The sequence below is a fragment of the Symsagittifera roscoffensis genome, chromosome 5, assembly GCF_963678635.1.
Source record: "Symsagittifera roscoffensis chromosome 5, txSymRosc1.1, whole genome shotgun sequence".
Classification (NCBI taxonomy): domain Eukaryota; kingdom Metazoa; phylum Xenacoelomorpha; order Acoela; family Convolutidae; genus Symsagittifera; species Symsagittifera roscoffensis.
In genome coordinates, this window is record NC_087066.1 from 20,553,088 (window position 1) to 20,578,838 (window position 25,751).

The window sequence follows — 25,751 nt, forward strand, 5'->3', positions numbered from 1 at the left end:
TTCCGACCAAATTTTACCATGTTTAAAGACGTGTCTCCGGAATCCAGGAACATACAGACACAAAATTGTTCGCCTATCCAGTGCACAGTTTGGCCTCTTTATGAAAAAACACGTTAAATTAATACGTTTTTCTCAAATGATGTCAAATGTCAGAAGAGAAAAGCACTCCTGAAAAAACAACCGACAGAGTTGAATTATCATTCATAAAAAATGATCGAGCGCCACCTAAGCCGACAATACTTGATTAGGCAGAAAACAAATAAATCATTTAACCGAAAACAAAATTACAAGAAAAAAATTGAGCTATAGAGTTTTGCTGCTTTCCCCTTCCTGAAAAACAAAAAAAAACATATATTTTTGCTTATAAAACGACGCAATTCAAAATGACTAAAGCGATATCACATTTGCCGAAACCATTCAATCCGGTTAAACCGGTTGAGCAAAAACAAAACATTGAAAAAGCAAATAAAAAGTCACAGGAACGAATCAAAACGCTTTCTGTTTTAGCGAAACTTGCTTGAACCAACAAAAAAACCAACCAAAAAATTCAGCAAACAAACAAAAATCCAATAATATAAAAAAACATTTTATGAAAAATCAGCTCCTGGCAAGAATCGGCAAGCTCTTTGTCGTCTAAAGCATGGACGTTGCTAACTCCACTCTGAACAGGCCAATAACCATTACAGATTCACCATTATAGTGAGATTAACAACTGATTCAGCGAAACCCAAAAAAGTCTACATTCTGATTTGATAACCCTTGCTAATCGCAAAAGGCAAAACCACTAGCAAAACGATAGTTGTATTGCAAAATGAAAACAAAAACTTAGCCAAAAACAGTTCAAAAATTTTCAATAATTTCAAGGAGAACCGGAAAAAATAGACAGATAAAAAGAACCCCATTAGAACTAAGACTGACTCAATTTTTTCGCTAGAAAATCTTTTTTTAAAATCCATTGTGGAAAAAACTTGAAGTCAAATTCTTTTTTGCGCAATATGCATTATATGCAATATGACTTCCAGAAGAAGAACTTGCCCATTATTTTAAGCAAACGAAATTGAACTGAACTTTAAAAGAAATCAATAGTCAACGAGCAAAATTTGTTTTTTTTTCTAGTCAGCCCGGAGACCTATCCCGAAGATTAATTATTTGAGCGCATATAACCATCTCCCATAGTAAGCTATGACTTGCATACAAAAGCTCACCTTGCAAATTGCAGCGCACGTGCGATTTGAACCCGCAATCATATGACCGCTGGGCACCATCACTACTGGAGCGCCACAATGCCGAAAAATGAGCGTCAGCAACTTTCAAGACTTTTACCAGAATAAAACAATTATGACCTAAATAAATGTCTTCATTTCGTTCCTTGACATTTTTTAACCATAAAAAAAATTTAAATTTAGACAGATCGCAGTATAAAAACACACTTCATACCTTCAAGTTATCTGGCAGTTCAGTCCTGCCTGCATATCCAGGGTTCATAGTGATGAACACGGCACAGCTTTGCTTTAGAGCCAGTTCTACACCCTCGAACTGGAATCGGTCCAGCTTCTGCTGCTGTGCACGCTGGATGGTGGCGATCTGCTGGGCCACCACAGACAACACCTCAATGTCGATTCGGTTGAACTCATCGAAACAAGCCCATGCTCCCGAACTAAAGAGGAAAACCACATGTTCACAATGGTAGGGCGACAATTCGTAAAAGGAGACAATTCGTAATAAGCGACAATTCGTAACAAGACGTTGGCAAGTAGAATACGCTTGCTCCGCTGCGCTCACATCCGACACGAGAGGAATAGTACACGTGAATTAGTGTTCATGCTTAGTCTACTGTTACGAATTGTCGCTTGTAACGAATTGTCGACTCACGGTTCACAATAAATTAATTCATAGTTTTACTTTGCATGTTCGCATCTATAAAAAATCAAAAGATTCAATGAAGGCTTAACAGAAAATATCATAGGTTTTTTAAAATGCAATCAGTCCGTCGAATGCACAAGGATGGCGTTAAGCAAATTGATAATGATTAACAAATGGCGTGAATGTAAAATTTTTTTGATCATTCTTTGATCTCGACATGGTGCAGCGAATGTAATTAATAACATTGCTGCAGTTTTGACAAAATTTGAAATCGGAAAATTATCAAATGCAGATAAGATAGAAACATTGGTTAATTTTTAGCTTTGCAACTAGTTATTTTATTTTGTGTAAAAAATTGACACTTGAACCAATTTTGCCACTGACCTTGCCAGACCCTTGAAGAATTTTCCCATAGCAAGGTAATCCAATTGGTCCGAGCAGTTGAACACCACACACTGGATGGCGAAAGCTTTGGCCAGATCTTTGGTCGTCTCTGTCTTTCCAGTTCCTGCGGGGCCCGCGGGAGCACCACCAAACTGCAGGTTGAGGGCACCTAACAAAATGAGCCACATACGCATGCATTACTTTTTCGGAATTATTTTAGGAATAAAGGAGCAAATAAATTTACTGTTATTTAGGTATTTTGATTATTTTAATTCATTGGAAAGTTTGCGTTCGAAATCAAATCGCTCATTCTTGAGGTTTTGATTTGGCGCTTTGACCTTGAAAATGCAAACTATACTTCTCGTAACCCAGGTGACCTAAGAACGAATCATGCGAGGTGAGGTATTCACGCTTCTTTAATGACATGAATCTGATTTAATTAAACTTTTCACTCTTTAGCAGATTGATGGGACTGGGACTGTGATGATGAATGTACCTGTGAGGGTGAGGTAGCATCTGTCTGTGAGTGGAGTGACCACCAGTCTCCCTGTGTTGCCCAGATACTCGTAGCCATAGTTGAACTTGGCATTCACAGCCATAGTGTACATGTCCCCGTCCGGGTTCACATCCGTCAGCCAGTAATACCTGTCATCAAACACCTCGATTTGAAGTTACATTTGAACGATATAGAGAACTATTGGTTCTTATAGCCAACAAAACAAGTAAACTCAAAAAAAAACCACTAAACAACGAGTGTTTATTTTTGGTCCGAGTCTTGAACTTTGAAACGGGTTACCGAAAAGGAAAAGAACTTTGAATTGGGCTTTTTCCAGAAGCCGTAAAATATGTTATAGAAAGAGGAGCATTTCGAACCCTGACGCGGACTGGAAGAAAAAACTCTGAGAAACATTTGTCGACATCGAGAATAAAGTCTATATATTTTTGCTTCCCAGGCTAATGTGATGTCATTTCGATTTTCAATTGAAATAAATGAAACCATTTTAACATTAAGAACAGAGATCGCAGCAATTTTTGTTTTTTAATTAAGCTAAATTTATTATTTGTTGATGTATAATGTAGATATAACTGTATTCGAAGCTTTCTTCACTATTTTTAGAACCACTGGCTATTCTTGTTTAAAATTTTGAGTGTCGATTCACAACAGAAAACCTCGTAATCGAAGTCATAGGACAGCCGGAACGTTCTAGACCTAAATCTAAAAAATGGCCGAGTTTCATGCTGAGTTAGAGATTATTTAAGACATAACATGGACTTGTTTAACCTCAGTTGTGAGATCCATTCGAAATCATTCACACTTTGAACATCTTCATCGACCAGAGTAGCACACACGTCTCTAGCATGCACTTCGATGACAATCAACGCCGACAAAATCATGCGGCCAATCTTGGTCAACTTGCCCCTGACCAATCCCACCAAGTCCTTGATCTGATCTGACAGCTTCTGCAGTCTCCCGGGTAGGTCGTGCTCCTCGATGGAGCCGGATACCTCTTCGGTCCAGAATGTCTGGGCTCCCGCAATTACCACCTGACCCGGCCAGTTGAGAACCCACTCAGTACGAGGTCTCTGAAATGATTAACATGCCAATCAATTATTACCCTTGCGATAATTACAACTTCGGTTTGATTGAAGTAAATAATATGGAACTTGAATAAGAAAACGTTACTTCAGTTCGGTCATGATTACCCTTTTGATGTTTCATAATTTACTACCGAAAAATTGGTCACCTGCTTATAATCAACCAACGACTGCTTCACTTGATCCCTGACTGAATCCTTCATCAAGTCCTCAATCTTCAACATCCAGTCTTCCACATTACCCTCTGGGTAGATATGTCTGCAAAAGGGCACATTCTCCCCCTCTCCAGAGTACATACTCGTGATTTTCAAATCATCGTGGAATTCCAGTTTGGCCACGTTCTCGAAACACTTCCTCAGATGAGGCTGCACAGCCGTGGGATCCTTGGTCTGCGAAAGAATCTCGAGGAGCTCATCGTCTGAGAGGAAGTAGAATCTCGGGAACGAGTTCCGCTTCGTCTCCAGGTACTCGCTGAGTCCTTTCTGTACTTGGTCTAGCAATTTGTTGCACTCTTTGAGGTTCTCAAGTTTACGAGGTTCGGGGCAAAGTTGGATAACCTATAAAATTTCCAGTAATACCTATTGTGACTTGGGTTCTTTCTTATTATAGTCCACATCAATTTCTAGACCCCTAAATTAAAAAAAAAATCATTTTGTTGGGGTAAAATTCTTTTGTTGGGGCATTAAAATCATAATGTTGGGGTAATGAGCCAAGACTTAAATCTTTTTTCCCAGGCTCTCACGAGGTCTTCGAGCGTACCGACTAAAATCGGACAAATGTAATTTGGAAATCCTGTATTTTTGAGTCGACCAATTTGAAATAAAATTAGACATACACAAATTTTGTCGAGCTAAAAATTCAACTCCGCACAAAATATTTTGTTGTTGAGCTATTAAGATATCTTTCTAAGCCTACTATTTCTTATTCCATTTTTATTCTATGGACACAAAATTAAAATATCATTTTTTGAGTCCCATCAAAGATGATAATTTATTTTATAGGCATATTGAAAGTTAATGAAAATTGCCACTCTTGTCATCATAGTCCTTTATTAGAAGCTGATTCAAATTGATTTGTCCCTTATCACTGTGATATTTTAAATGATTTTCAAAATAAACAAGACTGCTCGTACCAGGGCGAAGCCCTGAATGTTCCGACTGCCTTTTAAGGTTTATGGAGCAGTAATAACATTAAAAAATTCAATGAAATAAAACAAAATCAAAAAAAAAAATTTCCAAACTTTGAAATTTTTTATGAAAATCATCCCCCCACACGCAATATAAAGTACAAAAGGATAGATTTTGCTCCTTGTAACAAACCAATTATGGCAAATAAACTTCTTTCAACCAATTTGGAACGATTTCTAAGACGGATTAACTCTCCGCTTACGCGTTAATAGCGCGAAATATATCGCGCGTTAATTGTCCCAAATTGGCCAAAATGGCAATCTTTAAAACCCCGTAACTTTACGAAAAAAGATCACAGGTAAAATATCTTTTCAACATTGAGCTCAGGACAACAATACCTTTCGAATGATGTAAAAAAATTCCGTCGAAAATGGCTAGTTAAAAATTCGAAATTTGTCTGAAGAAAAAAAACCCACCCCGAGCACAAATATTCCGTTACTTTCGTATCGAAAGTCGGAACAACAAGAATAGCCCGTTGCTGTGCAACTAGCATTGAAAGTTCCGACCACAATGAAAAAAAAAACGTTTTTTTTTAAATTGATTCGTTTTTGATCGATGTATCATGGGAGCATCTTAAGGAAATCTAGAACTTTGATAACAATAGTAAATAAGGTACATTAGAAAACATATTTCCTCAAAGAAGAAATATTTTAAGAAGTTTTGCGAATTTTTTTTTTTTATTTTTGTTCCGACTTTCGGTACGAAAGTAACGGAATATTTGTGCTCGGGGTGGGTTTTTTTTTCTTCAGACAAACTTCGACTTTTTAACTAGCCATTTTTGACGGAATTTTTTTAATATCATTCGAAAGGTATTGTTGTCCTGAGCTTAAAATTGAAAAGATGTTTCACCTGTGATCATTTTTCGTAAAGTTACGGGGGTTTAAATATTGCCATTTCGGCCAATTTGGGACAATTAACGCGCGATATATTTCGCGCTTTTAACGCGTAAGCGGGAGAGTTAATCCGTCTTAGAAATCGTTCCAAAGTGGTTGAAAGAAGCTTATTTGCCATAATTGATTTGTTACAAGGAGCGAAATCTATCCTTTTGTACTTAATATGGCGTGTGGGGTGATGATTTTCATTAAAATAATTCCAATTTTAGAAAAAAAGTTTTCATTTTGTTTTATTTCATTTAATTTCTTAAATGTTATTACTGCTCCATAAACATTAAAAGGCGGTCGGAACATTCAGGGCTTCGCCCTGGTACGAGCAGTCTTGTCTAATTTTAGTCCCAAAAAGGCAGTATAATGCATTCGAAAAGTAGTTTTACTGGATAAGAACTAAGCAAGTTTTTACGACCTAACTTTGTTTTCAAGACTACTATAATAAGCTTACTATAAGCCTAATAAATAAGTCTATTATATTCGCTAGCTCGAAATAAGACCAAACCTCAAAAACTTCACACCGGTTTTTCACATTTTGAGCAATTTTGTTTTAAATTTTTAAATCTGTTCAAATAAAAACTGAAAGGACTTCAACTTGATACATCATTAGACCAATCACGATGTTTATTTGTGGTACCTAATTTTGCGTGGAAAACAAAAAAATTGAAGAAAGAATAAACACACCCGAATACAAAGTTCCGCACGCACCATTTTCAATGGTCGAATAGACCTTTACCAGCTCATTAGTGATGATTGAATGAATACCTGTGGCTTTTCCTTGGCCTCTTTCATGAGTTTCCTCCACATGCGCTCCATGGTCTGGTACCTCTTGCCCTCCACCGGCAACTGGCGGTTGATGTCATCGCTGGAGAAGATGGGTTCCAGATACAACCAAGACCTCTGACAGTTCAGCCACTCGTCTAGCACGTCCTGAACACAGAAAACCAAGTAATAAAAATATGTGAAGTGATCAAAGAAAACAATTCTGTGGTCAAGATGACTAAACTGCAAGCAGTTTTTAGAATTCATAACTTCGGTTCGAAAGTTACAAAAAGTTGTTAAAATTTGACTAATCTTATATCCTTGGCAAGGTTTTTCTTAGTTAGCAGGTTACTTGATCAATCCTTCCTGTTCGATTATTGTTATAGCATAATCGAAAGTTTGAAACTTTGTCAACATTGTATATAAAAATTGTAGGCGTCTCTTGGAGGGCGTTTTTTTAATTAAAAAAAACGAAAGCGCATCAAGTAAGACCAAAACTGGTAAGCATGAAGACTCCCTAGCAATTGTCACAATACTAAGTTACCTGTGTGAGTCTCATCTTGGTCTCCCAGCTGTTGATTCTGTCCTCGAATGGCTTCTTGAAGGGCGAGAAGGACATGCTCTGAGTCATGACTATGTGGTCATCCAACAACTGACTGCACTCCTCATTACTCTTCAGAATGTAAGTGCCACTGTCCTTATAAGGCATCACTTCGAACGAAATAGGCGCCCAATCTTTCTCCATCTTGTTCAGTGCCTAAAACCACACACCAGCTGCAGTTGTTTCTTTGGTAGAAAACAAGGAAAAACTCACGCCAAGTTGTACCAAGCAAACATTTAAATTGAGACCATTTAGCCGAAGGAATCACCCGAGAATCTTTTATCAGAAAACATAATTATTTTCGCTGTTGCAATGTTTCACCAAATCAAATGATTGTCCCCCTACTCCTCGGGGATTAGATCATCTGCCAACAAAATTTTAGATTTTTTTGAAAACCTTCCCCTCTCCCTCGAGGAAATCCAAGACCCGCCTCTGATTCCACTAGAATTTTCAGAGTGACCAAAATTTTGGTTATTGCAATTATTATTTTGAAAAGCAAAAATTAAAAAAAAAATTGAGCAAAAGTTATTTCGTTTTAGCATTAAAATAGCAGTTAAATGTTCCAATGAACTACCTGTTCAATGGCATATTCTTTTCCCGCCACTTCTGCAATTTTGGCTATCGTCTCGATGTGGTTCTGCAAGTTCATGTCCAAACACTTGCTGAATGTCAGCGTCTTTTTCGGGATGACCTTGAACCCGAGATCATCCGACAGTTTCTCCCAGTGGCGCATGCGCATACCTGGATTCCTGAGACCCTGGATAAGGGGTATGTAGGGTTTGAACTCTTCAATTTGTTGTTTGAAGTCCTGGGCCACGCTTTGTACAGCTGAAATAAATATACACACTTTTCGCTCCAACTCTTTGGAACTACAAAAATTTCGCCACTAAGCGGTTACATAGAATCTTGCGCTTAAATCTGAACTAAGAACGCCGTAATGCTGAACTTCCCACGCCGCGATAACTCAGTTGAGAGAGCGTTAGAGTGAAGATCGAAAGGTCTCTGGTGCGCTCCCGGGTCGCGTCATGGCAGATTAGCAGAAAACGAACGTGAGAGAAACCTGACAACACTTCTTTTTAATTGGAAGTCTGTCAATGAGCTATCAGACTAATTGCAGTTAGCAAAAATCAGTGAAGGGACTAAGGGTCTTAAAGAAGAATTTTTTAACTCAGATTTGGAAAAACTTATCGAGAAAAATCTGATTAACTGTGTAAAAGAGACATTTCAAAATATGGAATATTTGCATTAATGAACCAAACAAATGTAGCTGGAAACTTTATTAGCCAATTTCAAACCCCGATTAAGAAGAACAGAGTAAAACCAAAGCTACGAAACTACTCAATCTTATGATTTACAAAACAAACTTATCCTCAGAAAATCTAACCGCAACCCAAAAAAATCACCACTTAGCGGTTATATAGTATCTTGCACTAATATGCGAAATAAGAACGCCGTAATGTTGATCTTCCTACGCCGCGATAGCTCCGTTGGAAAAGCGTTAGATCGAAGAACTAAAAGTCCCTTGATCGATCCCTGGTCGCGGCATGCAAAAATTGAAAAAAAAAACCTGACAGAGGACATTTATTTATTTTTCATTACAAGTCTGTCATTGCGTTATCAAAACAACCGCAGTTACAAAAATCAAAGAAACTCAGATTTGGACAAAAAATTACTTGAAAAAAATCTGATTAACTGTATACAAGTGACAATTCAAAATCGAAATGGTTTTTTTTAATGAGATCAACAAACATAGCTTAAAATTTTACTTGAAATAAAATAATTGAAAAAAAAAAACGCGAAAATGTAAAAAACTGAAACTTCAAACTCGAAACAATTGCATTATTGAACCCAACAAATATAGGTTGAAACTTTTTGGCCAAAGTCAAACCCAGAAACCGTAGAACAGAGTAAACAAAAGTTACGAAACTACTCACTCTAGCGATTTACAAATTAACTCATCCTCAGAAATTCTAACCGCAGCAAAAAAATCAACACTTAGCGGTTATATAGTATCTTGTACTAAAATATGAACTTAGAGCGCCGTAATCTTCAACTTCCCAAGCCGTGATAGCTCAGTTGGGAGAGCGTTAGAGTGAAGATCTAAAGGTCCCTGGTGCGATCCCGGTTGGCAGCAAGTAAAATTTAATAAAATGAATTTGAGAAAAAGCTGACAACAGTGTTTTTCATTAGAAAGCTGTCATTTTCTAACTCAAATTTGGAAAAAACTAATTGAGAAAAAGCTGCGAAAATGTAAAAAACTGAAATTTCGAAATCAAAATAATTCCATTATTGAACCCAACAATTATAGGTTGAAAATTTTTGGCCAAACTCAAACCCAGAAACCGTAAAACAGAGTAAACAAAAGTTACGAAACTACTCACTCTTGTGATTTACAAATTAAATTATCCTCAGAAATTCTAACCGCAGCAAATAAAATCAACACTTAGCGGTTACATAGTATCTTGTACTAAAATATGACCTTAAAACGCCGTAATCTTTAACTTCCCAAGCCGTGATAGCTCAGTTGGGAGAGCGTTAGACTGTACATCCAAAGGTCCCTGGTTCGATCCCGGGTCGCGGCAAGTAATATTTTAAAAAATGAATATGAGAAAAAGCTGACAACACTGTTTTTCATTAGAAAGCTGTCATTTTCTAACTCAGATTAAGAAATAAAATAATTGCAAAAAAACGCGAAAATGTAAAAACTGAAATTTCAAACTCGAAAGAATTGCATTATTGAACCCAACAATTATAGGTTGAAAAATTTTGGCCAAATTCAAACCCAGAAACCTTAGAACGACGTAAGCAAAAGTTACGAAACTACTCAGTCTTGTGATTTACAAATTAACTTATCCTCAGAAATTCTAACCGCAGCAAAAAAAATCAACACTTAGCGGTTACATAGTATCTTGTACTAAAATATGACCTTAAAACGCCGTAATCTTTAACTTCCCAAGCCGTGATAGCTCAGTTGGGAGAGCGTTAGACTGTACATCTAAAGGTCCCTGGTTCGATCCCGGGTCGCGGCAAGTAATATTTTAAAAAATGAATATGAGAAAAAGCTGACAACACTGTTTTTCATTAGAAAGCTGTCATTTTCTAACTCAGATTAAGAAATAAAATAATTGCAAAAAAACGCGAAAATGTAAAAACTGAAATTTCAAACTCGAAAGAATTGCATTATTGAACCCAACAATTATAGGTTGAACAATTTTGGCCAAATTCAAACCCAAAAACCTTAGAACGACGTAAGCAAAAGTTACGAAACTACTCAGTCTTGTAATTTACAAATAAACTTATCCTCAGAAATTCTAACCGCAGCAAAAAATTCAACACTTAGCGGTTATATAGTATCTTGTACTAAAATATGAACTTAGAACGCCGTAATCTTTAACTTCACAAGCCGTGATAGCTCAGTTGGGAGAGCGTTAGACTGAAGATCTAAAGGTCCCTGGTTCGATCCCGGGTCGCGGCATGTAATATTTTAAAAAATGAATTTGAGAAAAAGCTGACAACACTGTTTTTCATTAGAAAGCTGTCATTTTCTAACTCAGATTTGGAAAAAAACTAATTGAAAAAAGCTGCAAAAATGTACAAAAAAACGGAACGTTCAAACTCGAAACAATTGCATTTTGAACCCAACAATTATAGGTTGAAAATTTTTGGCCAAATTGAAACCCAAAAACCGTAGAACAGAGTAAACAAAAGTTACGGAACTACTCACCCTTGTGATTTACAAATTAACTTATCCTCAGAAAATCTAACCGCCACAAAAAATTCAACACTTAGCGGTTATATAGTAGCTTGTACTAAAATATGAACTTAGAACGCCGTAATCTTTAACTTCCCAATCCGTGATAGCTCAGTTGGGAGAGCGTTTGACTGAAGATCTGAAGAACCCTTAAAATAGCAGTTAAATGTTCCAATGAACTACCTGTTCAATGGCATATTCTTTTCCCGCCACTTCTGCAATTTTGGCTATCGTCTCGATGTGGTTCTGCAAGTTCATGTCCAAACACTTGCTGAATGTCAGCGTCTTTTTCGGGATGACCTTGAACCCGAGATCATCCGACAGTTTCTCCCAGTGGCGCATGCGCATACCTGGATTCCTGAGACCCTGGATAAGGGGTATGTAGGGTTTGAACTCTTCAATTTGTTGTTTGAAGTCCTGGGCCACGCTTTGTACAGCTGAAATAAATATACACACTTTTCGCTCCAACTCTTTGGAACTACAAAAATTTCGCCACTAAGCGGTTACATAGAATCTTGCGCTTAAATCTGAACTAAGAACGCCGTAATGCTGAACTTCCCACGCCGCGATAACTCAGTTGAGAGAGCGTTAGAGTGAAGATCGAAAGGTCTCTGGTGCGCTCCCGGGTCGCGTCATGGCAGATTAGCAAAAAACGAACGTGAGAGAAACCTGACAACACTTCTTTTTAATTGGAAGTCTGTCAATGAGCTATCAGACTAATTGCAGTTAGCAAAAATCAGTGAAGGGACTAAGGGTCTTAAAGAAGAATTTTTTAACTCAGATTTGGAAAAACTTATCGAGAAAAATCTGATTAACTGTGTAAAAGAGACATTTCAAAATATGGAATATTTGCATTAATGAACCAAACAAATGTAGCTGGAAACTTTATTAGCCAATTTCAAACCCCGATTAAGAAGAACAGAGTAAAACCAAAGCTACGAAACTACTCAATCTTATGATTTACAAAACAAACTTATCCTCAGAAAATCTAACCGCAACCCAAAAAAATCACCACTTAGCGGTTATATAGTATCTTGCACTAATATGCGAAATAAGAACGCCGTAATGTTGATCTTCCTACGCCGCGATAGCTCCGTTGGAAAAGCGTTAGATCGAAGAACTAAAAGTCCCTTGATCGATCCCTGGTCGCGGCATGCAAAAATTGAAAAAAAAAACCTGACAGAGGACATTTATTTATTTTTCATTACAAGTCTGTCATTGCGTTATCAAAACAACCGCAGTTACAAAAATCAAAGAAACTCAGATTTGGACAAAAAATTACTTGAAAAAAATCTGATTAACTGTATACAAGTGACAATTCAAAATCGAAATGGTTTTTTTTAATGAGATCAACAAACATAGCTTAAAATTTTACTTGAAATAAAATAATTGAAAAAAAAAAAACGCGAAAATGTAAAAAACTGAAACTTCAAACTCGAAACAATTGCATTATTGAACCCAACAAATATAGGTTGAAACTTTTTGGCCAAAGTCAAACCCAGAAACCGTAGAACAGAGTAAACAAAAGTTACGAAACTACTCACTCTAGCGATTTACAAATTAACTCATCCTCAGAAATTCTAACCGCAGCAAAAAAATCAACACTTAGCGGTTATATAGTATCTTGTACTAAAATATGAACTTAGAGCGCCGTAATCTTCAACTTCCCAAGCCGTGATAGCTCAGTTGGGAGAGCGTTAGAGTGAAGATCTAAAGGTCCCTGGTGCGATCCCGGTTGGCAGCAAGTAAAATTTAATAAAATGAATTTGAGAAAAAGCTGACAACAGTGTTTTTCATTAGAAAGCTGTCATTTTCTAACTCAAATTTGGAAAAAACTAATTGAGAAAAAGCTGCGAAAATGTAAAAAACTGAAATTTCGAAATCAAAATAATTCCATTATTGAACCCAACAATTATAGGTTGAAAATTTTTGGCCAAACTCAAACCCAGGAACCGTAAAACAGAGTAAACAAAAGTTACGAAACTACTCACTCTTGTGATTTACAAATTAAGTTATCCTCAGAAATTCTAACCGCAGCAAATAAAATCAACACTTAGCGGTTACATAGTATCTTGTACTAAAATATGAACTTAAAACGCCGTAATCTTTAACTTCCCAAGCCGTGATAGCTCAGTTGGGAGAGCGTTAGACTGTACATCCAAAGGTCCCTGGTTCAATCCCGGGTCGCGGCAAGTACTATTTTAAAAAATGAATATGAGAAAAAGCTGACAACACTGTTTTTCATTAGAAAGCTGTCATTTTCTAACTCAGATTAAGAAATAAAATAATTGCAAAAGAAACGCGAAAAAGTAAAAAACTGAAATTTCAAACTCGAAAGAATTGCATTATTGAACCCAACAATTATAGGTTGAAAAATTTTGGCCAAATTCAAACCCAGAAACCTGAGAACGACGTAAGCAAAAGTTACGAAACTACTCAGTCTTGTGATTTACAAATTAACTTATCCTCAGAAATTCTAACCGCAGCAAAAAAAATCAACACTTAGCGGTTACATAGTATCTTGTACTAAAATATGACCTTAAAACGCCGTAATCTTTAACTTCCCAAGCCGTGATAGCTCAGTTGGGAGAGCGTTAGACTGTACATCTAAAGGTCCCTGGTTCGATCCCGGGTCGCGGCAAGTAATATTTTAAAAAATGAATATGAGAAAAAGCTGACAACACTGTTTTTCATTAGAAAGCTGTCATTTTCTAACTCAGATTAAGAAATAAAATAATTGCAAAAAAAACGCGAAAATGTAAAAACTGAAATTTCAAACTCGAAAGAATTGCATTATTGAACCCAACAATTATAGGTTGAACAATTTTGGCCAAATTCAAACCCAAAAACCTTAGAACGACGTAAGCAAAAGTTACGAAACTACTCAGTCTTGTAATTTACAAATAAACTTATCCTCAGAAATTCTAACCGCAGCAAAAAATTCAACACTTAGCGGTTATATAGTATCTTGTACTAAAATATGAACTTAGAACGCCGTAATCTTTAACTTCACAAGCCGTGATAGCTCAGTTGGGAGAGCGTTAGACTGAAGATCTAAAGGTCCCTGGTTCGATCCCGGGTCGCGGCATGTAATATTTTAAAAAATGAATTTGAGAAAAAGCTGACAACACTGTTTTTCATTAGAAAGCTGTCATTTTCTAACTCAGATTTGGAAAAAAAACTAATTGAAAAAAGCTGCAAAAATGTACAAAAAAACGGAACGTTCAAACTCGAAACAATTGCATTTTGAACCCAACAATTATAGGTTGAAAATTTTTGGCCAAATTGAAACCCAAAAACCGTAGAACAGAGTAAACAAAAGTTACGGAACTACTCACCCTTGTGATTTACAAATTAACTTATCCTCAGAAAATCTAACCGCCACAAAAAATTCAACACTTAGCGGTTATATAGTAGCTTGTACTAAAATATGAACTTAGAACGCCGTAATCTTTAACTTCCCAATCCGTGATAGCTCAGTTGGGAGAGCGTTTGACTGAAGAACCCTGGTTCGATCCCGGGTCGTGGCAAGTAATATTTTAAAAAATGAATTTGACAAAAAGCTGACAACACTGTTTTTCATTAGAAAGCTGTCATTTGCTAACTCAGATTTGAAAAAAAAACTAATTGAAAAAAGCTGCAAAAATGTACAAAAAAACGGAAATTTCAAACTCGAAACCCAGAAACCGTAAAACAGAGTAAACAAAAATTACGAAACTACTCACTCTTGTGATTTACAAATAAACGTATCCTCAGAAAATCTAACCGCACCAAAAAATTCAACAATTAGCAGTTATATAGTATCTTGTACTAAAATATGAACTTAGAACGCCGTAATCTTTAAATTCTCAAGCCGTGATAGCTCAGTTGGGAGAGCGTTAGACTGAAGATCTAAAGGTCCCTGGTTCAATCCCGGGTCGCGGCAAAAAATATTTTAAAAAATGAATATGAGAAAAAGCTGACAACACTGTTTTTCATTAGAAAGCTGTCATTTTCTAACTCAGATTAAGAAATAAAATAATTGCAAAAGAAACGCGAAAAAGTAAAAAACTGAAATTTCAAACTCGAAAGAATTGCATTATTGAATCCAACAATTATAGGTTGAAAAATTTTGGCAAAATTCAAACCCAGAAACCTTAGAACGACGTAAGCCAAAGTTACGAAACTACTCAGTCTTGTGATTTACAAATTAACTTATCCTCAGAAATTCTAACCGCAGCAAAAAAAAATCAACACTTAGCGGTTACATAGTATCTTGTACTAAAATATGAACTTAAAACGCCGTAATCTTTAACTTCCCCAGCCGTGATAGCTCAGTTAGGAGAGCGTTAGACTGTACATCTAAAGGTCCCTGGTTCGATCCCGGGTCGCGGCAAGTAATATTTTAAAAAATGAATATGAGAAAAAGCTGACAACGCTGTTTTTCATTAGAAAGCTGTCATTTTCTAACTCAGATTAAGAAATAAAATAATTGCAAAAAAAACGCGAAAATGTAAAAACTGAAATTTCAAACTCGAAAGAATTGCATTATTGAACCCAACAATTATAGGTTGAACAATTTTGGCCAAATTCAAACCCAAAAACCTTAGAACGACGTAAGCAAAAGTTACGAAACTACTCAGTCTTGTAATTTACAAATAAACTTATCCTCAGAAATTCTAACCGCAGCAAAAAATTCAACACTTAGCGGTTATATAGTATCTTGTACTAAAATATGAACTTAGAACGCCGTAATCTTTAACTTCACAAGCCGTGATAGCTCAGTTGGGAGAGCGTTAGACTGAAGTTCTAAAGGTCCCTGGTTCGATCCCGGGTCGCGGCATGTAATATTTTAAAAAATGAATTTGAGAAAAAGCTGACAACACTGTTTTTCATTAGAAAGCTGTCATTTTCTAACTCAGATTTGGAAAAAAACTAATTGAAAAAAGCTGCAAAAATGTACAAAAAAACGGAACGTTCAAACTCGAAACAATTGCATTTTGAACCCAACAATTATAGGTTGAAAATTTTTGGCCAAATTGAAACCCAAAAACCGTAGAACAGAGTAAACAAAAGTTACGGAACTACTCACCCTTGTGATTTACAAATTAACTTATCCTCAGAAAATCTAACCGCCACAAAAAATTCAACACTTAGCGGTTATATAGTAGCTTGTACTAAAATATGAACTTAGAACGCCGTAATCTTTAACTTCCCAATCCGTGATAGCTCAGTTGGGAGAGCGTTTGACTGAAGAACCCTGGTTCGATCCCGGGTCGTGGCAAGTAATATTTTAAAAAATGAATTTGACAAAAAGCTGACAACACTGTTTTTCATTAGAAAGCTGTCATTTGCTAACTCAGATTTGAAAAAAAAACTAATTGAAAAAAGCTGCAAAAATGTACAAAAAAACGGAAATTTCAAACTCGAAACCCAGAAACCGTAAAACAGAGTAAACAAAAATTACGAAACTACTCACTCTTGTGATTTACAAATAAACGTATCCTCAGAAAATCTAACCGCACCAAAAAATTCAACAATTAGCAGTTATATAGTATCTTGTACTAAAATATGAACTTAGAACGCCGTAATCTTTAAATTCTCAAGCCGTGATAGCTCAGTTGGGAGAGCGTTAGACTGAAGATCTAAAGGTCCCTGGTTCAATCCCGGGTCGCGGCAAAAAATATTTTAAAAAATGAATATGAGAAAAAGCTGACAACACTGTTTTTCATTAGAAAGCTGTCATTTTCTAACTCAGATTAAGAAATAAAATAATTGCAAAAGAAACGCGAAAAAGTAAAAAACTGAAATTTCAAACTCGAAAGAATTGCATTATTGAATCCAACAATTATAGGTTGAAAAATTTTGGCAAAATTCAAACCCAGAAACCTTAGAACGACGTAAGCCAAAGTTACGAAACTACTCAGTCTTGTGATTTACAAATTAACTTATCCTCAGAAATTCTAACCGCAGCAAAAAAAAATCAACACTTAGCGGTTACATAGTATCTTGTACTAAAATATGAACTTAAAACGCCGTAATCTTTAACTTCCCCAGCCGTGATAGCTCAGTTAGGAGAGCGTTAGACTGTACATCTAAAGGTCCCTGGTTCGATCCCGGGTCGCGGCAAGTAATATTTTAAAAAATGAATATGAGAAAAAGCTGACAACGCTGTTTTTCATTAGAAAGCTGTCATTTTCTAACTCAGATTAAGAAATAAAATAATTGCAAAAAAAACGCGAAAATGTAAAAACTGAAATTTCAAACTCGAAAGAATTGCATTATTGAACCCAACAATTATAGGTTGAACAATTTTGGCCAAATTCAAACCCAAAAACCTTAGAACGACGTAAGCAAAAGTTACGAAACTACTCAGTCTTGTAATTTACAAATAAACTTATCCTCAGAAATTCTAACCGCAGCAAAAAATTCAACACTTAGCGGTTATATAGTATCTTGTACTAAAATATGAACTTAGAACGCCGTAATCTTTAACTTCACAAGCCGTGATAGCTCAGTTGGGAGAGCGTTAGACTGAAGTTCTAAAGGTCCCTGGTTCGATCCCGGGTCGCGGCATGTAATATTTTAAAAAATGAATTTGAGAAAAAGCTGACAACACTGTTTTTCATTAGAAAGCTGTCATTTTCTAACTCAGATTTGGAAAAAAACTAATTGAAAAAAGCTGCAAAAATGTACAAAAAAACGGAACGTTCAAACTCGAAACAATTGCATTTTGAACCCAACAATTATAGGTTGAAAATTTTTGGCCAAATTGAAACCCAAAAACCGTAGAACAGAGTAAACAAAAGTTACGGAACTACTCACCCTTGTGATTTACAAATTAACTTATCCTCAGAAAATCTAACCGCCACAAAAAATTCAACACTTAGCGGTTATATAGTAGCTTGTACTAAAATATGAACTTAGAACGCCGTAATCTTTAACTTCCCAATCCGTGATAGCTCAGTTGGGAGAGCGTTAGACTGAAGATCAAAAGGTCCCTGGTTCGATCCCGGGTAACGGCTAGTAATATTTTAAAAAATGAATTTGAGAAAAAGCTGACAACACTGTTTTTCATTAGAAAGCTGTCATTTTCTAACTCAGATTTGGAAAAAAACTAATTGAAAAAAGCTGCAAAAATGTACAAAAAAACGGAACGTTCAAACTCGAAACAATTGCATTTTGAACCCAACAATTATAGGTTGAAAATTTTTGGCCAAATTGAAACCCAAAAACCGTAGAACAGAGTAAACAAAAGTTACGGAACTACTCACCCTTGTGATTTACAAATTAACTTATCCTCAGAAAATCTAACCGCCACAAAAAATTCAACACTTAGCGGTTATATAGTAGCTTGTACTAAAATATGAACTTAGAACGCCGTAATCTTTAACTTCCCAATCCGTGATAGCTCAGTTGGGAGAGCGTTAGACTGAAGATCTGAAGGTCCCTGGTTCGATCCCGGGTCGTGGCAAGTAATATTTTAAAAAATGAATTTGACAAAAAGCTGACAACACTGTTTTTCATTAGAAAGCTGTCATTTGCTAACTCAGATTTGAAAAAAAAACTAATTGAAAAAAGCTGCAAAAATGTACAAAAAAACGGAAATTTCAAACTCGAAACCCAGAAACCGTAAAACAGAGCAAACAAAAATTACGAAACTACTCACTCTTGTGATTTACAAATAAACGTATCCTCAGAAAATCTAACCGCACCAAAAAATTCAACAATTAGCAGTTATATAGTATCTTGTACTAAAATATGAACTTAGAACGCCGTAATCTTTAAATTCTCAAGCCGTGATAGCTCAGTTGGGAGAGCGTTAGACTGAAGATCTAAAGGTCCCTGGTTCGATCCCGGGTCGCGGCAAGTAATATTTTAAAAAATAAATTTGACAAAAAGCTAACAACACTGTTTTTCATTAGAAAGCTGTCATTTGCTAACTCAGATTTGAAAAAAAACTAATAGAAAAAAATTGCGAAAATGTACAAAAAAACGTAAATTTCAAACTCGAAACAATTGCATTATTGAACCCAACAATCAAAGGTTGAAAAATTTTGGCCAAATTCAAACCCAGAAACCGTACAACGACGTAAGCAAAAGTTACGAAACTACTCAGTCTTGTGATTTACAAATAAACGTATCCTCAGAAAATCTAACCGCCTCAAAAATTTCAACACTTAGCGGTTATATAGTATCTTGTACTAAAAAATGAACTTAGAACGCCGTAATCTTTAATTTCCCAAGCCGTGATAGCTCAGTTGGGAGAGCGTTAGACTGAAGATGTAAAGAACCCTGGATCGATCCCGAGTCGCGGCAAGTAATATTTTAAAAACTGAATTTGAGAAAAAGCTGACAGCATTGTTTTTCATTAGAAAGCTGTCATTTTCTAACTCAGATTTGGAAAAAAACTAAACGAGAAAAAGCTGCGAAAATGTAAAAAAAAACTGAAATTTCAAAATTGAAATAATTGCATTTTTGAACCCAACAATTATAGGTTGAAAAATTTTGACCAAATTTAAACCCAGAAACCTTAGAACGACGTAAGCAAAAGTTACGAAACTACCCAGTCTTGTGATTTACAAATAAACTTATCCTCAGAAACTCTAACCGCAGCAAAAAATTCAACACTTAGCGGTTATATAGTATCTTGTACTAAAATATGAACTTAGAACGCCGTAATCTTAAATTTCCCAAGCCGTGATAGCTCAGTTGGGAGAGCGTTAGACTGAAGATCTAAAGGTCCCTGGTTCGATCCCGGGTCGAGGCAAGTAATATTTTAAAAACTGAATTTGAGAAAAAGTTGACAGCACTGTTTTTCATTAGAAAACTGTCATTTTCTAACTCAGATTTGGAAAAAAACTAAACGAGAAAAAGCTGCGAAAATGTAAAAAAAAACTGAAATTTCAAAATTGAAATAATTGCATTTTTGAACCGAACAATTATAGGTTGAAAAATTTTGACCAAATTCAAACCCAGAAACCTTAGAACGACGTAAGCAAAAGTTACGAAACTACCCAGTCTTGTGATTTACAAATAAACTTATCCTCAGAAACTCTAACCGCAGCAAAAAAATTCAACACTTAGCGGTTATATAGTATCTTGTAGTAAAATATGAACTTAGAACGCCGTAATCATTAACTTCACAAGCCGTGATAGCTCAATTGGGAGAGCGTTAGACTGAAGATCTAAAGGTCACTGGTTCGATCCCGGGTCGAGGCAAGAAATATTTAAAACAATGAATTTGAGAAAAAGCTGACAACACTGTTTTTCATTAGAAAGCTGTCATTTTCTAACTCAGATTTGAAAAAAAATCTAATTGAAAAAAGCTGCGAAAATATACAAAAAAACGGAAATTTCAAACTCGAAACAATTGCATTTTTGAACCCAACAATTATAGGTTGAAAATTTTTGGCCAATTTCAAACCCAGAAACCTTACAACGACGTAAGCAAAAGTTACGAAACTACTCAGTCTTGTGATTTACAAATAAACGTATCCTCAGAAAATCTAACCGCCTCAAAAATTTCAACACTTAGCGGTTATATAGTATCTTGTACTAAAATATGAAGCTAGAACGCCGTAATCTTTATCTTCCCAAGCCGTGATAGCTCAGTTGGGAAAGCGTTAGACTGAAGATCTAAAGGTCACTGGATCGATCCAGGGTCGCGGCATGTAATATTTCAAAAACTGAATTAGAGAAAAAGCTGACAACACTGATTTTTTCATTAGAAAGCTGTCATTTTCTAACTCAGATTTGGAAAAAAACTTAATGAGAAAAAGCTGCAAAAATGTTTAAAAAAAACTGAAACTTCAAAATCAAAATAATTGCATTATTGAACCCAACAATTATAGGTTGAAAATTTTTGGCCAATTTCAAACCCAGAAACCTTACAACGACGTAAGCAAAAGTTACGAAACTACTCAGTCTTGTGATTTACAAATAAACGTATCCTCAGAAAATCTAACCGCCTCAAAAAATTCAACACTTAGCGGTTATATAGTATCTTGTACTAAAATATGAAGCTAGAACGCCGTAATCTTTATCTTCCCAAGACGTGATAGCTCAGTTGGGAAAGCGTTAGACTGAAGATCTAAAGGTCACTGGATCGATCCCGGGTCGCGGCAAGTAATATTTCAAAAACTGAATTTGAGAAAAAGCTGACAACACTGATTTTTTCATTAGAAAGCTGTCATTTTCTAACTCAGATTTGGAAAAAACTTAATGAGAAAAAGCTGCAAAAATGTTAAAAAAAACTGAAACTTCAAAATCAAAATAATTGCTTTTTTTGAACCCAACAATTATAGGTTGAAAAATTTTGACCAAATTCAAACCCAGAAACCTTAGAACGACGTAAGCAAAAGTTACGAAACTACCCAGTCTTGTGATTTACAAATAAACTTATCCTCAGAAACTCTAACCGCAGCAAAAAATTCAACACTTAGCGGTTATATAGTATCTTGTACTAAAATATGAACTTAGAACGCCGTAATCATTAACTTCACAAGCCGTGATAGCTCAGTTGGGAGAGCGTTAGACTGAAGATCTAAAGGTCCCTGGTTCGATCCCGTGTCGAGGCAAGTAATATTTAAAAAACTGAATTTGAGAAAAAGCTGACAACACTGATTTTTTCATTAGAAAGCTGTCATTTTCTAACTCAGATTTGGAAAAAAACTAAACGAGAAAAAGCTGCGAAAATGTAAAAAAAAAACTGAAATTTCAAAATTGAAATAATTGCATTTTTGAACCCAACAATTATAGGTTGAAAAATTTTGACCAAGTTCAAACCCAGAAACCTTAGAACGACGTAATCAAAAGTTACGAAACCACCCAGTCTTGTGATTTACAAATAAACTTATCCTCAGAAACTCTAACCGCAGCAAAAAATTCAACACTTAGCGGTTATATAGTATCTTGTAGTGAAATATGAACTTAGAACGCCGTAATCATTAACTTCACAAGCCGTGATAGCTCAGTTGGGAGAGCGTTAGACTGAAGATCTAAAGGTCCCTGGTTCGATCCCGGGTCGAGGCAAGAAATATTTAAAAAAATGAATTTGAGAAAAAGCTGACAACACTGTTTTTCATTAGAAAGCTAGCATTTTCTAACTCAGATTTGAAAAAAAAAACTAATTGAAAAAAGTTGCGAAAATATACAAAAAAACGGAAATTTCAAACTCGAAACAATTGCATTTTTGAACCCAACAATTATAGGTTGAAAATTTTTGGCCAATTTCAAACCCAGAAACCGTACAACGACGTAAGCAAAAGTTACGAAACTACTCAGTCTTGTGATTTACAAATAAACGTATCCTCAGAAAATCTAACCGCCTCAAAAATTTCAACACTTAGCGGTTATATAGTATCTTGTACTAAAATATGAAGCTAGAACGCCGTAATCTTTATCTTCCCAAGCCGTGATAGCTCAGTTGGGAAAGCGTTAGACTGAAGCTCTAAAGGTCACTGGATCGATCCCGGGTCGCGGCAAGTAATATTTCAAAAACTGAATTTGAGAAAAAGCTGACAACACTGATTTTTTCATAAGAAAGCTGTCATTTTCTAACTCAGATTTGGAAAAAAACTTAATGAGAAAAAGCTGCAAAAATGTTTAAAAAAACTGAAACTTCAAAATCAAAATAATTGCATTTTTGAACCCAACAATTATAGGTTGAAAAATTTTGACCAAATTCAAACCCAGAAACCTTAGAACGACGTAAGCAAAAGTTACGAAACTACCCAGTCTTGTGATTTACAAATAAACTTATCCTCAGAAACTCTAACCGCAGCAAAAAATTCAACACTTAGCGGTTATATAGTATCTTGTACTAAAATATGAACTTAGAACGCCGTAATCATTAACTTCACAAGCCGTGATAGCTCAGTTGGGAGAGCGTTAGACTGAAGATTTAAAGGTCCCTGGTTCGATCCCGGGTCGAGGCAAGTAATATTTAAAAAAATGAATTTGAGAAAAAGCTGACAACACTGTTTTTCATTAGAAAGCTGTCATTTTCTAACTCAGATTTGAAAAAAAAACTAATTGAAAAAAGCTGCGAAAATGTACAAAAAAACTGAAATTTCAAACTCGAAACAATTGCATTTTTGAACCCAACAATTATAGGTTGAAAATTTTTGGCCAATTTCAAACCCAGAAACCTTACAACGACGTAAGCAAAAGTCACGAAACTACTCAGTCTTGTGAATTACAAATAAACGTATCCTCAGAAAATCTAACCGCCTCAAAAAATTCAACACTTAGCGGTTATATAGTATCTTGTACTAAAATATGAAACTAGAACGCCGTAATCTTTATCTTCCCAAGCCGTGATAGCTCAGTTGGGAAAGCGTTAGACTGAAGATCTAAAGGTCACTGGATCGATCCAGGGTCGCGGCAAGTAATATTTCAAAAACTGAATTAGAGAAAAAGCTGACAACACTGATTTTTTCATTAGAAAGCTGTCATTTTCTAACTCAGATTTGGAAAAAAACTTAATGAGAAAAAGCTGCAAAAATGTTTAAAAAAAACTGAAACTTCAAAATCAAAATAATTGCATTATTGAACCCAACAATTATAGGTTGAAAATTTTTGGCCAATTTCAAACCCAGAAACCTTACAACGACGTAAGCAAAAGTTACGAAACTACTCAGTCTTGTGATTTACAAATAAACGTATCCTCAGAAAATCTAACCGCCTCAAAAAATTCAACACTTAGCGGTTATATAGTATCTTGTACTAAAATATGAAGCTAGAACGCCGTAATCGTTATCTTCCCAAGCCGTGATAGCTCAGTTGGGAAAGCGTTAGACTGAAGATCTAAAGGTCACTGGATCGATCCCGGGTCGCGGCAAGTAATATTTCAAAAACTGAATTTGAGAAAAAGCTGACAACACTGATTTTTTCATTAGAAAGCTGTCATTTTCTAACTCAGATTTGGAAAAAAACTTAATGAGAAAAAGCTGCAAAAATGTTTAAAAAAACTGAAACTTCAAAATCAAAATAATTGCATTTTTGAACCCAACAATTATAGGTTGAAAAATTTTGACCAAATTCAAACCCAGAAACCTTAGAACGACGTAAGCAAAAGTTACGAAACTACCCAGTCTTGTGATTTACAAATAAACTTATCCTCAGAAACTCTAACCGCAGCAAAAAATTCAACACTTAGCGGTTATATAGTATCTTGTACTAAAATATGAACTTAGAACGCCGTAATCATTAACTTCACAAGCCGTGATAGCTCAGTTGGGAGAGCGTTAGACTGAAGATTTAAAGGTCCCTGGTTCGATCCCGGGTCGAGGCAAGTAATATTTAAAAAAATGAATTTGAGAAAAAGCTGACAACACTGTTTTTCATTAGAAAGCTGTCATTTTCTAACTCAGATTTGAAAAAAAAACTAATTGAAAAAAGCTGCGAAAATGTACAAAAAAACTGAAATTTCAAACTCGAAACAATTGCATTTTTGAACCCAACAATTATAGGTTGAAAATTTTTGGCCAATTTCAAACCCAGAGACCTTACAACGACGTAAGCAAAAGTCACGAAACTACTCAGTCTTGTGAATTACAAATAAACGTATCCTCAGAAAATCTAACCGCCTCAAAAAATTCAACACTTAGCGGTTATATAGTATCTTGTACTAAAATATGAAACTAGAACGCCGTAATCTTTATCTTCCCAAGCCGTGATAGCTCAGTTGGGAAAGCGTTAGACTGAAGATCTAAAGGTCACTGGATCGATCCAGGGTCGCGGCAAGTAATATTTCAAAAACTGAATTAGAGAAAAAGCTGACAACACTGATTTTTTCATTAGAAAGCTGTCATTTTCTAACTCAGATTTGGAAAAAAAAATTAATGAGAAAAAGCTGCAAAAATGTTTAAAAAAAACTGAAACTTCAAAATCAAAATAATTGCATTATTGAACCCAACAATTATAGGTTGAAAATTTTTGGCCAATTTCAAACCCAGAAACCTTACAACGACGTAAGCAAAAGTTACGAAACTACTCAGTCTTGTGATTTACAAATAAACGTATCCTCAGAAAATCTAACCGCCTCAAAAAATTCAACACTTAGCGGTTATATAGTATCTTGTACTAAAATATGAAGCTAGAACGCCGTAATCGTTATCTTCCCAAGCCGTGATAGCTCAGTTGGGAAAGCGTTAGACTGAAGATCTAAAGGTCACTGGATCGATCCCGGGTCGCGGCAAGTAATATTTCAAAAACTGAATTTGAGAAAAAGCTGACAACACTGATTTTTTCATTAGAAAGCTGTCATTTTCTAACTCAGATTTGGAAAAAAACTTAATGAGAAAAAGCTGCAAAAATGTTTAAAAAAACTGAAACTTCAAAATCAAAATAATTGCATTTTTGAACCCAACAATTATAGGTTGAAAAATTTTGACCAAATTCAAACCCAGAAACCTTAAAACGACGTAAGCAAAAGTTACGAAACTACCCAGTCTTGTGATTTACAAATAAACTTATCCTCAGAAACTCTAACCGCAGCAAAAAATTCAACACTTAGCGGTTATATAGTATCTTGTACTAAAATATGAACTTAGAACGCCGTAATCATTAACTTCACAAGCCGTGATAGCTCAGTTGGGAGAGCGTAAGACTGAAGATCTAAAGGTCCCTGGTTCGATCCCGTGTCGAGGCAAGTAATATTTAAAAAAATGAATTTGAGAAAAAGCTGACAACACTGTTTTTGATTAGAAAGCTGTCATTTTCTAACTCAGATTTGAAAA

The 25,751-nt window shown here is 35.6% G+C and overlaps 1 protein-coding gene and 30 non-coding genes across 31 annotated transcripts in view; 30 read left to right on the forward strand and 1 right to left on the reverse strand.

The window, feature by feature from the left end:
* Positions 1–25,751, reverse strand: part of LOC134846899 (dynein axonemal heavy chain 1-like) — a 513,436-nt gene that overhangs the window by 140,243 nt on the left and 347,442 nt on the right. The window contains exons 17-24 of the mRNA XM_063864314.1: positions 11,212–11,465; positions 7,221–7,433; positions 6,680–6,844; positions 3,993–4,400; positions 3,530–3,831; positions 2,744–2,892; positions 2,248–2,416; positions 1,438–1,657 (exon numbers count right to left, since the gene is read on the reverse strand). Of these exons, the coding sequence (XP_063720384.1) occupies positions 1,438–1,657; positions 2,248–2,416; positions 2,744–2,892; positions 3,530–3,831; positions 3,993–4,400; positions 6,680–6,844; positions 7,221–7,433; positions 11,212–11,465 (1,880 nt within the window). The remainder of the gene's footprint in view (positions 1–1,437; positions 1,658–2,247; positions 2,417–2,743; positions 2,893–3,529; positions 3,832–3,992; positions 4,401–6,679; positions 6,845–7,220; positions 7,434–11,211; positions 11,466–25,751) is intronic.
* On the forward strand, positions 9,787–9,859 carry Trnay-gua (transfer RNA tyrosine (anticodon GUA)). The gene has a single exon. It is a non-coding gene; the product is annotated as a tRNA-Tyr (tRNA).
* Positions 10,234–10,306, forward strand: Trnay-gua (transfer RNA tyrosine (anticodon GUA)). The gene has a single exon. It is a non-coding gene; the product is annotated as a tRNA-Tyr (tRNA).
* Trnaf-gaa (transfer RNA phenylalanine (anticodon GAA)) lies at positions 10,680–10,752 on the forward strand. Its single transcript has one exon. It is a non-coding gene; the product is annotated as a tRNA-Phe (tRNA).
* Positions 13,148–13,220, forward strand: Trnay-gua (transfer RNA tyrosine (anticodon GUA)). Its single transcript has one exon. It is a non-coding gene; the product is annotated as a tRNA-Tyr (tRNA).
* Trnay-gua (transfer RNA tyrosine (anticodon GUA)) lies at positions 13,597–13,669 on the forward strand. The gene has a single exon. It is a non-coding gene; the product is annotated as a tRNA-Tyr (tRNA).
* On the forward strand, positions 14,044–14,116 carry Trnaf-gaa (transfer RNA phenylalanine (anticodon GAA)). Its single transcript has one exon. It is a non-coding gene; the product is annotated as a tRNA-Phe (tRNA).
* Trnaf-gaa (transfer RNA phenylalanine (anticodon GAA)) lies at positions 14,881–14,953 on the forward strand. The gene has a single exon. It is a non-coding gene; the product is annotated as a tRNA-Phe (tRNA).
* Trnay-gua (transfer RNA tyrosine (anticodon GUA)) lies at positions 15,331–15,403 on the forward strand. Its single transcript has one exon. It is a non-coding gene; the product is annotated as a tRNA-Tyr (tRNA).
* Positions 15,778–15,850, forward strand: Trnaf-gaa (transfer RNA phenylalanine (anticodon GAA)). The gene has a single exon. It is a non-coding gene; the product is annotated as a tRNA-Phe (tRNA).
* Positions 16,614–16,686, forward strand: Trnaf-gaa (transfer RNA phenylalanine (anticodon GAA)). The gene has a single exon. It is a non-coding gene; the product is annotated as a tRNA-Phe (tRNA).
* On the forward strand, positions 17,064–17,136 carry Trnay-gua (transfer RNA tyrosine (anticodon GUA)). The gene has a single exon. It is a non-coding gene; the product is annotated as a tRNA-Tyr (tRNA).
* On the forward strand, positions 17,511–17,583 carry Trnaf-gaa (transfer RNA phenylalanine (anticodon GAA)). Its single transcript has one exon. It is a non-coding gene; the product is annotated as a tRNA-Phe (tRNA).
* On the forward strand, positions 17,960–18,032 carry Trnaf-gaa (transfer RNA phenylalanine (anticodon GAA)). The gene has a single exon. It is a non-coding gene; the product is annotated as a tRNA-Phe (tRNA).
* Trnaf-gaa (transfer RNA phenylalanine (anticodon GAA)) lies at positions 18,409–18,481 on the forward strand. The gene has a single exon. It is a non-coding gene; the product is annotated as a tRNA-Phe (tRNA).
* Trnaf-gaa (transfer RNA phenylalanine (anticodon GAA)) lies at positions 18,804–18,876 on the forward strand. Its single transcript has one exon. It is a non-coding gene; the product is annotated as a tRNA-Phe (tRNA).
* On the forward strand, positions 19,254–19,326 carry Trnaf-gaa (transfer RNA phenylalanine (anticodon GAA)). Its single transcript has one exon. It is a non-coding gene; the product is annotated as a tRNA-Phe (tRNA).
* On the forward strand, positions 19,705–19,777 carry Trnaf-gaa (transfer RNA phenylalanine (anticodon GAA)). Its single transcript has one exon. It is a non-coding gene; the product is annotated as a tRNA-Phe (tRNA).
* On the forward strand, positions 20,157–20,229 carry Trnaf-gaa (transfer RNA phenylalanine (anticodon GAA)). The gene has a single exon. It is a non-coding gene; the product is annotated as a tRNA-Phe (tRNA).
* On the forward strand, positions 20,608–20,680 carry Trnaf-gaa (transfer RNA phenylalanine (anticodon GAA)). Its single transcript has one exon. It is a non-coding gene; the product is annotated as a tRNA-Phe (tRNA).
* Positions 21,062–21,134, forward strand: Trnaf-gaa (transfer RNA phenylalanine (anticodon GAA)). The gene has a single exon. It is a non-coding gene; the product is annotated as a tRNA-Phe (tRNA).
* On the forward strand, positions 21,515–21,587 carry Trnaf-gaa (transfer RNA phenylalanine (anticodon GAA)). Its single transcript has one exon. It is a non-coding gene; the product is annotated as a tRNA-Phe (tRNA).
* On the forward strand, positions 21,969–22,041 carry Trnaf-gaa (transfer RNA phenylalanine (anticodon GAA)). Its single transcript has one exon. It is a non-coding gene; the product is annotated as a tRNA-Phe (tRNA).
* On the forward strand, positions 22,421–22,493 carry Trnaf-gaa (transfer RNA phenylalanine (anticodon GAA)). Its single transcript has one exon. It is a non-coding gene; the product is annotated as a tRNA-Phe (tRNA).
* On the forward strand, positions 22,874–22,946 carry Trnaf-gaa (transfer RNA phenylalanine (anticodon GAA)). The gene has a single exon. It is a non-coding gene; the product is annotated as a tRNA-Phe (tRNA).
* Trnaf-gaa (transfer RNA phenylalanine (anticodon GAA)) lies at positions 23,325–23,397 on the forward strand. Its single transcript has one exon. It is a non-coding gene; the product is annotated as a tRNA-Phe (tRNA).
* On the forward strand, positions 23,779–23,851 carry Trnaf-gaa (transfer RNA phenylalanine (anticodon GAA)). Its single transcript has one exon. It is a non-coding gene; the product is annotated as a tRNA-Phe (tRNA).
* Positions 24,232–24,304, forward strand: Trnaf-gaa (transfer RNA phenylalanine (anticodon GAA)). Its single transcript has one exon. It is a non-coding gene; the product is annotated as a tRNA-Phe (tRNA).
* Positions 24,683–24,755, forward strand: Trnaf-gaa (transfer RNA phenylalanine (anticodon GAA)). The gene has a single exon. It is a non-coding gene; the product is annotated as a tRNA-Phe (tRNA).
* On the forward strand, positions 25,138–25,210 carry Trnaf-gaa (transfer RNA phenylalanine (anticodon GAA)). Its single transcript has one exon. It is a non-coding gene; the product is annotated as a tRNA-Phe (tRNA).
* On the forward strand, positions 25,591–25,663 carry Trnaf-gaa (transfer RNA phenylalanine (anticodon GAA)). The gene has a single exon. It is a non-coding gene; the product is annotated as a tRNA-Phe (tRNA).